The 15613-nt window shown below is 26.2% G+C and overlaps 1 protein-coding gene across 4 annotated transcripts in view; it reads left to right on the top strand.

Annotated features, from left to right (window-relative positions):
- LOC136971565 (chloride channel protein 2-like) overlaps positions 1–15613 on the top strand; it is a 52018-nt gene continuing 36405 nt past the window's right edge. For 2 of the 4 annotated variants that reach the window (XM_067266027.1, XM_067266024.1), the window contains exons 1-3: positions 3248–3463; positions 12816–12966; positions 14667–14798. In XM_067266027.1, the coding sequence (XP_067122128.1) occupies positions 3410–3463; positions 12816–12966; positions 14667–14798 (337 nt within the window). In that variant the 5' untranslated portion in view covers positions 3248–3409. Of the gene's footprint in view, positions 78–2386; positions 2477–3247; positions 3464–12815; positions 12967–14666; positions 14799–15613 lie in introns of those variants that run through there. The other 2 variants (XM_067266026.1, XM_067266025.1) reach the window with 2 other exon arrangements.

Below are 15613 nucleotides of genomic sequence, written 5' to 3'. Positions count from 1 at the left end.
TTTTCAACGAACCGATATACATTTTTTTTTCTATTGAAATAGTTGAAATGCTGTATAAAAATGCCACGATAATCCCTGTAAGTTTCAATCATTTCAAATTTTCTAAAATTTTTAGTAAAGGTATCTAGAATTTTATTAAGTCAGTCGCGCCTGACAGTATTAATTTGATTCACCAACAATTTGAAACTAACATTTTGTTCCTATTCTTTATCATGTGTGTTGTGCCTGTCTGGCATTTGGCTATGCATCTTTGATTTGGTGACCGATTAACGCAGTGGTTTCCAACCTGTGGGGCGCGCCCCCCTAGGGGGGCCCGAGACTGTTGCAAGGGGGGCATGCAGCTGTTTCCAAAATATCATTTTCGAATACAAACTAAAAAAGTCGAATAGGTGTCAAAAAAATGAATCAGCAAAATAGGTATACGTAATCCACAATCCTCGCCGCGAATTTTTCGGGTACAAATGCTAAAACATCCATTCATACTCTTGCTGGAACGAGAACATCTCGCTTTCGCGTTTGGAGCCGAGCGCGCTTTGAGTATTTATGAAATTAGATTGTTAGAAAAATTAAGGGGGCGCAACATTTTTTTTTAAAGGGGGCGCAGGTACAAAAAGGTTTTTTTTTTTTTTTTTTTTTGTAACTCTTTCCGCCCTGTGGGCACTAAGAGGGCCTCTTATAGCAAGCCCATTATGGATTCGGCCAAGCCCACAATGGGGCGGCCGGGTGGTGAGGGACGGGGACCGACATATCCGGATGCACCACCCCCGAAAAATTCCTGGGGAGTTTTCGACCCGTCCGGATTCGATCCCGGGTCCCCCAGGACGGCAGGCTGCTAACCTTGACCGCTCGGCCATCCGGCCGCTAGGTACAAAAAGGTTGGAAACCACTGGATTAACGAAATATTTATTCCAATGCCTGGCAAGAAATCCTATTCTAAATCCAAGGCAAAAATTTTAGAATTATTAGTCTAATGTCTTTTATGTTAAAGATAACAGAAAAACTCATCGAAAGGCCTCATTTGAAGGAATTCATACTTCAGAATTTTACACCTGTTTGAGCAGACTTCCTCTACATCCTTCAGCTCACTTATCATCTTGGTAAATCTCGCTAGAGTGCTTTATACAATTTCTATACTAATTGAGAAAATTCTAAAAGTCAAGGAAATTGCGTTAGCTGCTTTTCTTGATATTGAGAATGCTTTTGATAAAACCTCTTTTCAGGATATTAAATACGTATCACTTGAACATGGTGTCAAATCTGTTCTTTTTCTCTCCCCTCTTTTCGCCTGTGGGCACTAACAGGGCCCACAATTAGTACATTGTGGATTCGGCCAGGCCTACAATGAGGCGGCTGAATGGTGAGGACGGGGAACAACATATCCGTAGCAGATTTCTTATGAAACTTCTTAGAGAACTGCTCGCTGAAACTCAATTCTGGATCCCCTATAGTTCTTGGTCATCGAACCGGCGCAAACTCACTTATATATATATATATATATACACACACAAACATACTAAATTATTCCATTGATGTATAATAAAAACACGATAAATGTAACATACAGCCAGTGGCGTAGCGTGGGTGTCAGCCGCCCCGGGCGGAGGAAAATTTCGCCACCCCCTTATTTAGGTATTTTTACAAGATATTATTATTTATTGCGAAATTTTGCCGCCCCCTATAAGTGCCGCCCGGGGCGGGCCGCCCCTGCCGCCCCCACTACGCTACGCCACTGCATACAGCATTACCAAAAATACATTTTGTTCTGCGAATTGACAAAACAGTCGATTATTCTTCCTACGGAAACATTATCCATAACATATTCTTAAAGGACACTACGAACAGCAAAATATTGCTGATAATACTTAAGTTAATAAATAAATGTTCGGTTTAAAGTTATTGAAATTAATTCCTTATGAGATATACTCAATTAGATAAGGAACCCACTTTCAATAACTTTCAAATCAGCAATTTCATTTATCATTATTAAATATCAATAATAATAATAATAATAATAAATCAACTAAGGTCATCAGCATGATTCGAAAAAGTCTAATTACCATTATTATCTTCATTATTATTTTTGGCTGATAAAATTAAATTATCTTATATTCGTATTGTATAAATGCAAATAGTTAATTCGGGACCGAGAAAATCTGGATCGACTCCAGAAATTAGAAATAAATTTCTTATTTTAATTATATTAAACATTTTATAACGAAGGACAAATTAACTCGAAATTATATTTTAAAATACAGAATTTTAAGCATTAAAAATTAATTTAAAGTGCAAAATATGCAAATGAGGAAGAAAGTAAAGTGCCGGATTCAAAACTCGTTATGGCTCTAAGCTATTGTAGACAAAAGGCCCTATATTTTCCGTTAAATAATACAGGATAAAATATATTAATTCTTTTTTGGGGGAGATAGAGGGATGCCCTAAGTTGTAGCTTAGCTTATTTGTAAATCCAGCCTTGAAAGTAGGCCTTAAAACGATTTGATGAGAATAGATAATCTATTGTCTCTTTGAAGCGTGCTTAATAGTAATTCTCAATGATTGTATGATAGACAACGTTTTAATATTATAAAATCTGGTGATTATTTAGGTATGTCTCCACTTAAATAATGGAGGGAGGAAAGAAGCGAAATTTGCGTCATCGCTCGCTATAAGGCTACAATTGCCAAAAGTCTTTATTTGCCATACAAAGCACGCAATTTACAGGTTATAATTATATATTAAAAAAGTAAAAAAAACATAAATTTATATAATAATGCATTAATTTTCATTTTTAACAATTTTCTTTGTAGAAATAAAATTATATCACCAGCTCAAATAGCAACAACAACAACAACAACAACAACAAAAAAAAAAAAAAAAAAAAAAATCGAATTACTAAAAAAATATTTCAACATAAATAATTTAAAAATTTATTTTTAAAAAAATTAAGAATATTTAATTATTTCTTAATTCGAAATTCCTTTCTAAAATTGCAAAAACAAAAAAAAATTTGTAATTACGTCACTAACGTTAATCGCTCGTGCTATATTTATAGAACGATTAACTAAATATAACTCGGAATTATCAAAATAAAATAAATAAATAATAATAAATATTTTGCGATAAATTTTTATCTATAAATATCATTCGGAGATTATGGAACATAAAATAAATAATAGAAAAATTACTCATGCTTACGTCATTATCCACTTCCGTTTTTATAGGAAATCTTATTGCGTCATTTCCTCAAAATTTAAAAATCGTAATCAGATGTTACTAGACGTTTGTGCCGAGAGTTGAATGATAAAGTCCATGTGTTTCTAATCGGAAAATATATGAAATTTGAGAAAATTATAACATCGTATTTTATTTATTATTTATTTTGATTTTTATTAGTTTTTAAATCAAAATAAACATGGCTGAAGTACAAATAAACGACCAAGAAGCACTCGGTTATGAACATACTTTGGTAAACATTTTTCTTTTTAATATTTAAATAATTAATTTAATTTAATTTAAAGTCTTTTATGTATATTACCCATCGGAGACAGGATAAATTAGTATCATTTATTTTTTTTATCGGATAGTTATATTGACCTATTGATCCAATGACCTATTAGGACAATTGTATGGAAATATCAGTTTTTTTTTTTTTTTGGAAATAAATAAATTAAAATAAGCCTTTTCATTATATTACATGCTTTATTTGCTTCTGTTTATTGTAACATTAAATGTATTATGTGAGAAAGTTTTTAATTAATTAATAATAATTTGAAATGATTAAAACTTTCACAACATTTCGACACTTTATTTTACTTAGAAAATTTCTTCTGTTCCAGAAAAATATACATTAAAACTGAAGCAGTTAGTAAATCAACTTTCACTTTTAGAAATAAACTTTGACATTTATAATTTTCAGCAGTGAACTCACAGGGGGGGGGGTCAAATCAATGGGACTTGGCACCCTCCAAAGAAAATACATTATAAAATACTGTGTTGTATCTTCTGTTTCTATACTACTTATGAATTAGTGGTCACGTAAGGTGGGAATTAATTTTTTTATCTGTTCGACTGGGCTCTCCCAAAATTAAATCCTGAATGCACCTGATAATTTTCATACAGTTTATTAAGTAATAAATCTTGTTTCGGTTAAATAAGATCATTAAGAATATAACAGAAAGTTTATATATTATATCTTAATTATTTCTTTATTTTATTTTTATATAACTTATCATTATTATTTTTATTATAACTTATCATCAAACTGCTTATTTTAAAATACAAATAAATAAAATCACTTTGTTTTTAGTATTATTATAAACAAATATAAATGTTTACTTTTTATATTATATTTGTTTAAAACAGAATATTTGACACCATAAACATTCATTCATTCATATGGCATCCTCTTCAAAGAGAGTTGCAGTTGATGGACAGTTATTCTCCACTCTTTACAGTTGTAGGCTTTTCCCAAGCTTGAGCCAGTCCATTTTTTGACATTGTCCTAGGTCTTCCCTTCTCTGTCTGCCTTCCACCATTCCTTGAACTGCAATTTTTATCAGTTCTCCTCAGAATCCTCTTATTATATGCCTAGCATACGCTGTTTTTTCTACTCTGGATGCTGACCATCAGGTTTCTTTCCATTCCAAATCTATTCATAACCTCATCATTGGTTATTCTATCTATCCAATTAATTATTTCCATTCTTCTAATACACCACATCTCAAAGGAATTTATCCAATGAATCCTATTAACTGCCTCTTTGTTTATTGTCCACGAATCACATCCGTATGTAGCCACACTCCAAATCATTGTTTTAAGTATTTATAGTTTCAATTTTTGCATACATTTCTATCTTTTAAATAAACATTCTGTATAGTAAATAAATAGAATAAAAAAAAAACCCCAAAAAACAAACTGTTTGAAAGATTAAGAAGTCGGGTACTTTTTTGGTTTTTATATTCTATTTAAAATGGAATTGTTTGTATCAAAAGAGATTTAAATAAATATTAGACATCATTGTGTAATTTCAGTTATATAAAACATTTTTGACTGTTGTACGGTCTTAGTAGTCAAAAGTAATAAAGTATTGAATCAGTATTATAAATTTTAAAAAATAGTGCACGGAAATTATTTCAAAAATATTATTTATTTATTTTTTAAGTAATGACATTTTTAATTTGTGTATAGTTTGAATTAAAAATTAATTTTGGCTTTATGTTATTATATTAAATTTATAACTTTCAAAGCTATTCTAAAAATAAATCTAATCAAACAATTTATAAATATTTATAATTGTTACTATAGAATTATAAGTTGTCATTCTATGTGGATAAAGCATTTAAGTTTAGAAAATTTACATTATTAATTTGATGACTTGGTAAAAGTTATACAAATAGAAGTTTTGTCATCATTGCTAATTTTTACATTTTTCATTCATTGAAAACCTTTATAACAAAAAGAAATTATTATAGTATTAATGTGAATAATCATGATGAATAGTTTTTTTTTTACACAAGTAGAATGACTTTCTATTTCCATTAAAAATTCTCAGAAATTTAAAAAAAATTGTGATTTTGATCCAATAAATTTTGTTAATAAATAAAACATTTACATATAAATGTAAACAGTATATTATAGTTAATGACAATAGTTACTGCTTCCTGTTGTGCTCTACAGTAACACAGTTGGATACTAAACATCAATAATAAGCTCTCTTACTGAAATATTAATTTAATATTATTATAATAAATTTTAAATAGTTCTAAAAAATTTTACTTAGGACGATGCTTGAAAAGTTTCAAATCTTTTTATAAATTTTATTATATATATTAATATACTTGACTAATAACTAAATAATATATTGTTAAAGCAACACAAAATTGTATTGAATTATCTATTATCAATTATATCAAATAAATAAAACATGTTAGATGTTAAAATAAATAAGTACTTACTCTCAGTTTCAATATAGAAAAAATGTTTTTATAATTTGTGATATTTTGTTTAACTTATAATATTTAAAATCTGATTTCAAATTAATGTCTCATTAATTTCATTTCAAGGAATTTATTCTTAGATGAATACTAATGATAATCATGATAAAAATAATTTTATCATTAGAATATTTATAAATTTTAATATAATTTTTATTTACCTTTATTCAATTAGAGTATAAGTATTTTATTTGAAGGAATGAATGTTTTAATTTAAACTTTTTTCAAAATAAATTCTCCAAAATTGTCTTCAGAAGAATAAATTTATCAGTAGTAAAAAGCTTAGTTTTGAAGATCTACCAGCTGAAAACTCTGAACTATTAAATATCATATAATAGTTTAATTATCATATAAATTATAAAAATGCTATTATAATAAACATCTAATTTTAATTAACTAATAAAATTAATTACTATGGCTTAACAATATGCAAAAAATTATGATTTATAATTTTTATAGAAGAAAAAAAAATTTATTTAAAAATAAATGATTAGTTTTTGTGTTGCTAATAAACCATGTTTTAAATCATCACTTAAAAAATCTTTGTTATATCTTAGATTATTCTAGACTTTTCAATTAGCAATTTTTTCCTGATATAACATTGATTTTTACAATGTAAAAACAAATACAGTAATGCCTTGTTAAGTTGAACTGTGTTAACTCGAAGTTGCATTAACTTGAATCTGTCTATCAATTCCAGGCATAGTATATAGGGTTTTTCAGATAATACAGTCTGATTAAGTTGAAATTATGGTACATTTAACTTGAACCTATTTTCCTGTGTACCCCTGCTTTTTTTTTAGATCTGTGATCTTCACTTTCTCTTAAATTCTGTATGAATACAGACGATTAAGATAAACAAACATTAACTGTAGTGTTTGTTTATCTTAATCGTCGGTATTCATACAGAAAGTAATGCTACAGTTCCATGCCAAACATAATCTTGTGTTGATATCTTTTTATTGATAGAGTTGTTTTAACCATTAGTCAAATTAGGCAACTGCCTGGAACCCAGTAAATGGGGGTTTGCAGCCTGGAAAGATGTAAAAAAAATAATAGTAATTCTGTTTTTACAGAAATATACCAAATAATTAAATCTTTTGATAAATAAGTGAAATAGCTGCCTTACTGTACATTTAAATATGTTTATAAGAACTCTTTCTTCACTGTGTGCAGTAGAGGTCCTTTTTTATCAAGCCTGTCATGGGTTCAACTTAGCCCACAATGGGGTGGCCATGTGATGAGAGATTGGACCTGACATATCCAGCATGGATCATCATTGAAAAATTACAAGGGTTTATATGACTTATCTGGGTTCGTTCTTGGTTCCCCAGATAGGCTGACACCTTTATCACTCAGCCATCTGACTGTTGGTTATATTTAGATTAATAATATCTTAGCCCATCAGCTAGCCCAGCAAGAAAACTAGAATTAATATTTTTGTGCTTTTATAATCTCCAAAATTCTCCATTTGCAAACCCCTTTGTGTGTTGCCAGCCAAATGGTTGAAGCTGTAAGACATCAACCTATGCTCTAGGGGACCTGAGATCACATCCATGCAGGTTGAAAAATCCAAAGAATTTTTCAGAGGTGTTTCATTCTGGATGCGTCAAGTCTCATCACCTGACTGTCCCAATATGGGTCTGGCAGAACCTATGGTTCAACTTTGAAAAAAAAAGACCCTGTTAGGACCCATGAAGTGGAAAGTGTAAAAATACTTTGACAGATCAGGGTTTTGTAAAACAATTTACAAACATAAGTTAGAAGCGGGATTTTAAAATGAACTTTTTCAATTTATTATTTTTAATCTAGTCAAATTGTTTTTAAAGCTTTCTGTCCTGTGGGTACTAGGAAGACCTGAATAAAAAAAAATTCCTTTATAATGCCATTATGAATTCATCCAGGTTCATGCATTTTCTGATCTGATTCTGACTTATTTAGACTGTTATTGTATTGTAAATACAGATAAAAAGTTAACTAAGTAAAATTGATATTAAGTGAAATTGCTTCACTTAAAGTTTACTTATGGGTAGTTATCAGGTATATGAAAGAGAAGCTCAAATTTACCATTGCTCCTAGGGCCCAAGACAATTAAAATCTCTCTGCTGATGTAGTATGTCATCAGCATTCTGATTAGGACACAAGGGAGTGCCTTGACAACATACTCAAAAGTGCCATAAACTGTAAACAATTTTGCAATCATTTTGTCAATAGATTCTTGAGAAATGGTTGATAACAGGAAATTCATGGCCATAAAATATTTCAGAAAATTGAGTATCAAACTTGTTAACTCAATCAGGATTTTTTTACCATTTAAACTTCAACTTAACAAGATTTTATTGTAGTTAAAAAAAACAATTGAATATATTTCAAAACTGAATCCATTTAGAATTATTCATTAGCATGAAAATTGTCAATGTAATAAAATAAAAGTGAATTATAATATAAATAATAATTTAAGGAATATTTTTAACTAATTTATTTAAACTAACAGATTCTAACTTTTAAATTATTACACATTTTCAATTCTTACATTAGAAATTTTGTAAGGAATATATGATAATAAGAATCTTGGTCTGTTATAACTTGTTGATACTAATATATTTGACCTCTTTCATAAAATAATATAAAATTGGAAAAAAAAAAACAATATTGTTTCTAGGTTTCTGGAAACAATGCAATTAAGATCTATATCCTACATATTGTTCATAAAGTTTGTCATTTATGAAACGTATTTAAATTCTAAGAAACATAACGTTTATATTTTTATTAATTGTAACATTTTCCAAATGTTAATAGAACATATATACAATCTGTTAGGCTGAAGAATAATTATTTTAAACAGTTATTATTAGAATTACAGTGAGTCACCTAGCTAGTCATATAATTCATAAAATTTTAATTATTTTAATTAAAACATAAAATATTTTTTTTATCAATTTATTTTCTTCTTAATGTATCATTTAGTATTTTATAATTGTATTTAATGAAAAATTCAGCTTGAAATATTTCTCTTAAAATAAATTTTAGAAAGTTGTAAAGTAATAATGTACAAAATGTCATTTTTATCTCACATGGACAGAACAATATGCATTACATATACATATACATGGACAATATAAATTACATATAGACAAGAATGGACCTAGAGGTCTTTATGCTAACAGGAACTTCATTCTTTCTTTCAAATAATGCCTTTACTTTTATATTTTTATAGTTACCTTTCAGTTTTGTTACATTTTTATGTTTGAGTTTGTATAGTTTATTTTAAGACATTATTAAAGCAATAAAACTTTTACTTCATTATATAAATTAAAAATTCCTTGTAAGATTTACTTCTGGATTCATCTTTGTATAAAAATAAGATTAAAATAGTTAAATACCAACTTAACACCCTAAATCACATAAATAAAAAAACTAATAATTAAAATTGATGATAAAAGAATTATTTATTATTAAGAATTAAAAAATAACACACATTATAAAAAAAGCTAAAATTTAAAGAAATACAGAATAATTTTTAAAATAATATTTCTTATAATTTAATATATAAATATCAAAAAGAAAGGATGTTGCTGTTATGCAAGAGTAGTGTCCTGCTTATTGTTAAGTCTATGTGATAAAAGATGAATTTTAAAAGAAGTCCATAAATATTTGAAAACAAATTGAATCTGTTTATCTCACATCTCACAGAAACAAGAAAAAAAGTAGAGATAGACAGGTTTTTTAAGATATAAAGGTTCTTACACAATAAATAGTAATAGGTTTGATTGTAGGTACAGCATTTTATTAATTAATACAATAGCAAGTACAGCACATACAGTACCTGCATTAAGTATAAATAAAACATTTTTGACATGCCTTAAGAGAAATAGTTTGCCAATAGTTTCCAATACTTGACTTTCTCAATCAATAAGACACAAGCCAAACTCGTAGCCAATCAGAGAAAAGCAGCATTAATTGCAACTGTGAACTGTATTGCAAGAGATGTTTCTCAACTACAATTTATGCTTATGAAAATGTAGTCACTGAGCTTTAAATTTGTAATTGACACTTCGGTCCATAATTTGAGATACAGAGGTTTTGGGAGAAAATAATTTGAGATAAACATGGAAAATATATTGAATTTTTTCAATATGTGAAATAAATATATTTATTGTGATGTTTTAAAATATAATTAAAGAAAAATGGAAAACAAAATATACATAAGTATTTTAGATTTCTCTATATTTTATCAAGGCAGTAATCAGAAACACATATTTGGCTGCAATTTGAAAAATAAATTCCCACTGTCTTTTGTCTGTTTTTTCTTAATCTCGAGAACAGAGTTAGGTAAATGAAAGATGAGACCAGATATGGAAACCTTAGGGGCAGGAGGTCTTGATTAACTATATATGAACTATGGATGCAAACTAGAAGTCACTATATTTCAATTCAAAACTTTTCTTCTGAAAGGTATTAAATAGATGACCAACACGACTCCATTGCTAATGGAAAAGTATGATGTACAGGGGCATGTGTAGAGCATACATTTTAAATGAAATAAATTAAAAATATGATTAAAATTTGCATCCTGGCATTGTGACACTGTCACAATAAATAATTGCTCGTTGTCTATTATATTTACAATAAATAAGATAGATCATAGTCTGTGACAACTCCATACATAAACTATTTAAAAAAAATACAAACAAAATTGCTCTGATGTTTTAGAATACACAAATCTTTTTAATCAGATTTATTCAGAACAAAACAAACAAAAAAAAACTTTACTTTCATTGAATGGCATTGCTAATCACTCAAAAAATGTGTACTGATCTTTCCAAGATGTCATCATTTTGAAACTTATGTCTGAAAATATGAAATTATCAATAAAAAACTGAATAGTAGTAGTAAAATAGATCAATATTAAGAATGAGTTTTATGAAAAATTAACACAATTCAATGAATAGACAATTTTAATTATAATAATTACATATTTATTTCTAATATCTTTATGTAATGCATGACAATTTGATAAAGAGGAATTTTTGAACGTTATTGTTTAAAACACTTTTCAGTTTATTTCAAGAGATATTTTAAGTTAAATTTTTAATTATTTTATAAGATAACAAATAAATAATTAAGAATGAAATAAATTGATACGATATATTGTATTTAATATGAATCAATTATAATTTATCTAATTTATCATTTATATGAATAATAGCATAATTAACTTACTATAAATCTGTATATTTTAATGTAAAAAAAAAACAAGTTATATAATCAACAGATTGCTAGCTAATTAAGAAACAGAGCATATTGTACACAGCATTTAAATAAAATAATTACAAAAGAAAATTTATTTAAGATAACATTTTTGATAAAATTATTAAAGAATATAAATAATGCTTAATTTTATTAAAAATATTTTAATATTAATTTTATAAAAAAATTATTGATAAAGTTAATAATATTAAATTTGATTCTCTCATGAAAAATATCATACTTTTATATTCGTTTGTATTTTCCTAGTATTATATTTTATATATAAAATTATCAGTTTGAAAAATGATAGATAAAAAATTATCATTCTGTCTCTAAAAATGTTTATTTTCGTTATCTTACATCCATTGAAATTTATGACTTTATAATGTTTATAGGTTAATGTGAATTGATATAATGAAAAATAAATAATGAAGTGCTCTTTTTTTTTTTATTAAACACCCAAATAACAACCCAAAGCCTGATATATGTATAGATACATAGCCAAATGATTAAATACTCAGGCTACGAAACCTGAGTATTTAAGGCAATCGTTTGGCTATGTATCTATACTCTTTTTTGGATTTAAACAAATAACAAAACAAACTTAAGGCATTGTTTTCTGTATGACAGAACTATATATTAAAACAGTGTTTAATAAAGTCAGTCAATTCAGAATATGTAAACAAAAATGAAATATATTTTGATTATATAATCATCTATTACTCATCTTATATAATCAAATATAACTACTAACAGTTGAAAATCAAGCATCTTTAGAGGAAAAAAATATATAATAGTAATATAATACATAATTAAAAAATATTTACAAGGTTTTGAAATTATATATATATATATATGATATATATATATGTATGTATGAAGTAGCTTTATTGCCATAAACTTAAATATACATAATTTTTAAGTCATCTATATTAAAATTGTAAGAATAACATTATGAGCAAATATAATTTTTCTATAAAATAACAGATCTTGAATAAAAAAATTATATGACATACTCTGTCAATTATTGAAATATCATTTTGATAACAGACATTCCCAACAAGTTATGAAATAATAAACAAGAATTATCCTGTTTTATTCTATCAAAATTAACATTAGACATATATTTACATGTCGTTAAATGTATTTCTTTACATTTAACAAATAAATGAAATATAGAGAAAATGTTCTCCTTACATAAATACCACAGTTTTTTATGTAACATTAATGTTGTTCATCTGGACTTTATGATTATGTTATAAAGTCTGAGTTGTATAAGTATTGACAGATTACTGTAATGAAATTTTAAACAATGAAAAAAAAATGATCTTTTGTTTATGTTAATAATTCGTAAATACCAGCTGTAGAATTGACTAGCCAACAATTTATTACAATCTGAGATTTACAGTTGACTTGTATAACTATTTACCAATGTCTTAGCATGATTTTTCATCAAAGTTCTATAATTAAATGAAATACGAATATTGTTATTACAATAAATAATAGTATCATAATAATAATTAATGTATTAAATTTCAGTTAATATACATTAAAAAAATTTTCTTATATTTTAAGATGTTTGGTCATTACACAAAAAATTTAGAAGAATATGCTAGAGCAGAAGCATTTCGAATAAAACATGTTCAAAAATTATTAAGAAAAGAAGAAAAATTAATTGAAAGAGAATTAAAACAATATAAAAGTAAATGGCAAAGGATTTGCAAAGGTAATTAAATTTTAATTTTTATTAATATTGATTTCACAAACTCATTTCTTGAATGGATTGAATTTTTGTTAGTGTGAAAACAAATTAATTTTATAAAAATTAAGTTGTTTATATTAAAGTCAGTTTTTATTTATTTGCTTTTTTTTAATTTTCAAAGAACAATTTTTATATTACAGAAACTTTTTAAGCCTTAAATTTAATTGAGCTTATAAAAATATCTTCAATAATGCTTTAAAGTAAAAAATTCAATATCATTCATTTAAATGTACAATAGAGATCTTTGTTAAAGTCATTAAAATCTATAAGTTTCTTATTTAAAAATAAAATCATTTAATTTTTATATATATATTTTTATATTTCTATTTAAATTATAGTATGATGACTTCATATTTAATTAAGAAAGATAAAAAAAAAAAAAACTAAAGCTTTTTGAATAGGAATGTGGAAAAGGAATATTATATTCTTATTCTATATTTTACTTACCGTAATTTTGTGTGTATAGATTGGGCAAAATGGCACTATATTCTGCAAAGTAACTAAAAATACTCACCATTTTAAAAACTTTTTATAGTTTCAGAAGCTTTTTTTAATTTTTAATAATGGTTACCACAGAGATACCACTGAATTACCACTATTTTGGTACATTTACATTTAGTTTACAATGATGCAACAGTGCAGTTCTCTTATAAGCCCAAACAAGTTGTCAAACATAAGAGCATGCTCTTATTTGTGCATAAATACAGTAAGCTTTTATTTAAAGTATAAATGGGGCAAATATGAAATAATAGAAAAAGTTTAAAAGTTTCTTACAATAAATGTAATTTTTATATTAATTAGTCAAAAATAGAAAAAGAATAAATAAAATTTTTCAATCTGCAGTATTTATTATTCACTTCTTTCTATTAATTGTTTCAGATGAGAAAAAATGTCTTCATAAATTAACTTCCCATCTGAATAGAAAGAATCACATTGTAATTAAAAACCTATTTTTCTAAAAATAACAAATGTTTTTTATACCCGAAGAAAGATACCCATATAAATTTCATGTGAAATATAATATATTATCAGAGTAGACTATATAAATTTTCCAAAACTGATAATTTTAATGGAGTATAGTAGTATGAAAGAGAGATATATGGAGGGTATTATAATATACATAAATTGTATGGAGTGTAATTGCTTTTTTACAGTAATTATAGCATAAATTTTTCTATTAAGGTCAGTATTTGAAAATATATTTAAATATTTGTGTTTTTGAAATTTGATAAAGGAGCTGAAACTTAATTGCCAAACTTTGGTTTTTAATATTCCTTATATAAATATATAATTATTTAATATTAATATAAATATTTAAATAAATGCAGATTTATGGGGTCTTAAAATTTTAATCTTTATTTTTAATCAGACTTCAATTATCACGATGTATCACAAAACAAATTAATTTATGATTCTGTTATGTATCAAACTTTACAAATACATTAAACAAAATTAGATTTGCTATAAGAAAAAAGGCAGAAGCTGAAAACATTTTTGTGTATTTTATTGATTTTGGTAATCTGTTTCGTCAAATTATCAAAGCTTTTTTTATTAGTATATTGTTTATTTTTTTACACACATAAAATATGTTTCAATTTTTCAAAATTCAAAATTTTAAAAATATATTTTTCAACTTTTATGTCCTTTTTTTTACTCTTTTATAGGTTATTTTTCAAGTTTTTGGCAACATACATTTGCCCATTTAGGAGAAGATTGGATATTCTTAACTTTATTAGGAGTTATATGTTCTATTCTTAGTTTTACAATGGATTATGGAATTTCAATCTGTCAGAAAGGTGACTACTTTTGTAATTTTGTATAATTAGACATTATTAAATAGGAATTTTTGTTTATTAAATTTTACTTTCAGGAATCATCGTTTTAAAAATAATAGACTATGTAAAAGATTAGTAAATTTATTAAAAGTAATAATGAATAATAATGAAAGCTCTTCTGTTTAAAATTTTCATTTTCATACATGCTAATGTCTGAAAATGACTATTTGTAATTATGACTATAGAGAAATGACTATTTGTAATTATACTGAAATTAGAGACTTAATATAAAGTTTAAATATTTCATTATAATGAATTAGTGTATTTAAATACGAAGAATTAACATAAATTTTTTTATAACTATGATTTGTTGCCTAAACAAATCCTGGAACTTCTACATTAAGTTGCTTATCAAAGGGAAAAAGATGTTCAAAATACAGAGAAACCTTGCTTAACGAGCATAATTCGTTCCAGAATCTTACTCATAATGCAAAACACTCATTAAACGAAACAGTTTTTTTCATATAAATTAATGTAAAATACAATAATGCGTTCCACGCTGAAAAGATACAGGTAGGCCTCCTACAACGCAGTAGATACGTTCCTTGAAAATACCGCGTTGTGGGAAATCACATTATAGGAGACACCAACTTAATACAAAACTGGGATTCAGTTCTAAAAAGAGAAAAACTGCCTTTTATAGTGTAACATTTTCATCATTTTTTAAATTTATGTACATAAAAAGCTTAAATAAAATTCAACATCATATAAAATAAAAAGATTATGATTTCAAGTCAAAATCAAAAAGAAACATAATGTTATGCCCACAAATTCAG

The sequence above is a fragment of the Centruroides vittatus genome, unplaced genomic scaffold, assembly GCF_030686945.1.
Source record: "Centruroides vittatus isolate TY-2023 unplaced genomic scaffold, ASM3068694v2 contig_2604, whole genome shotgun sequence".
Classification (NCBI taxonomy): domain Eukaryota; kingdom Metazoa; phylum Arthropoda; class Arachnida; order Scorpiones; family Buthidae; genus Centruroides; species Centruroides vittatus.
Note: the sequence above shows the minus strand (reverse complement) of the source record. Positions and strands in the feature narration are given on the sequence as shown.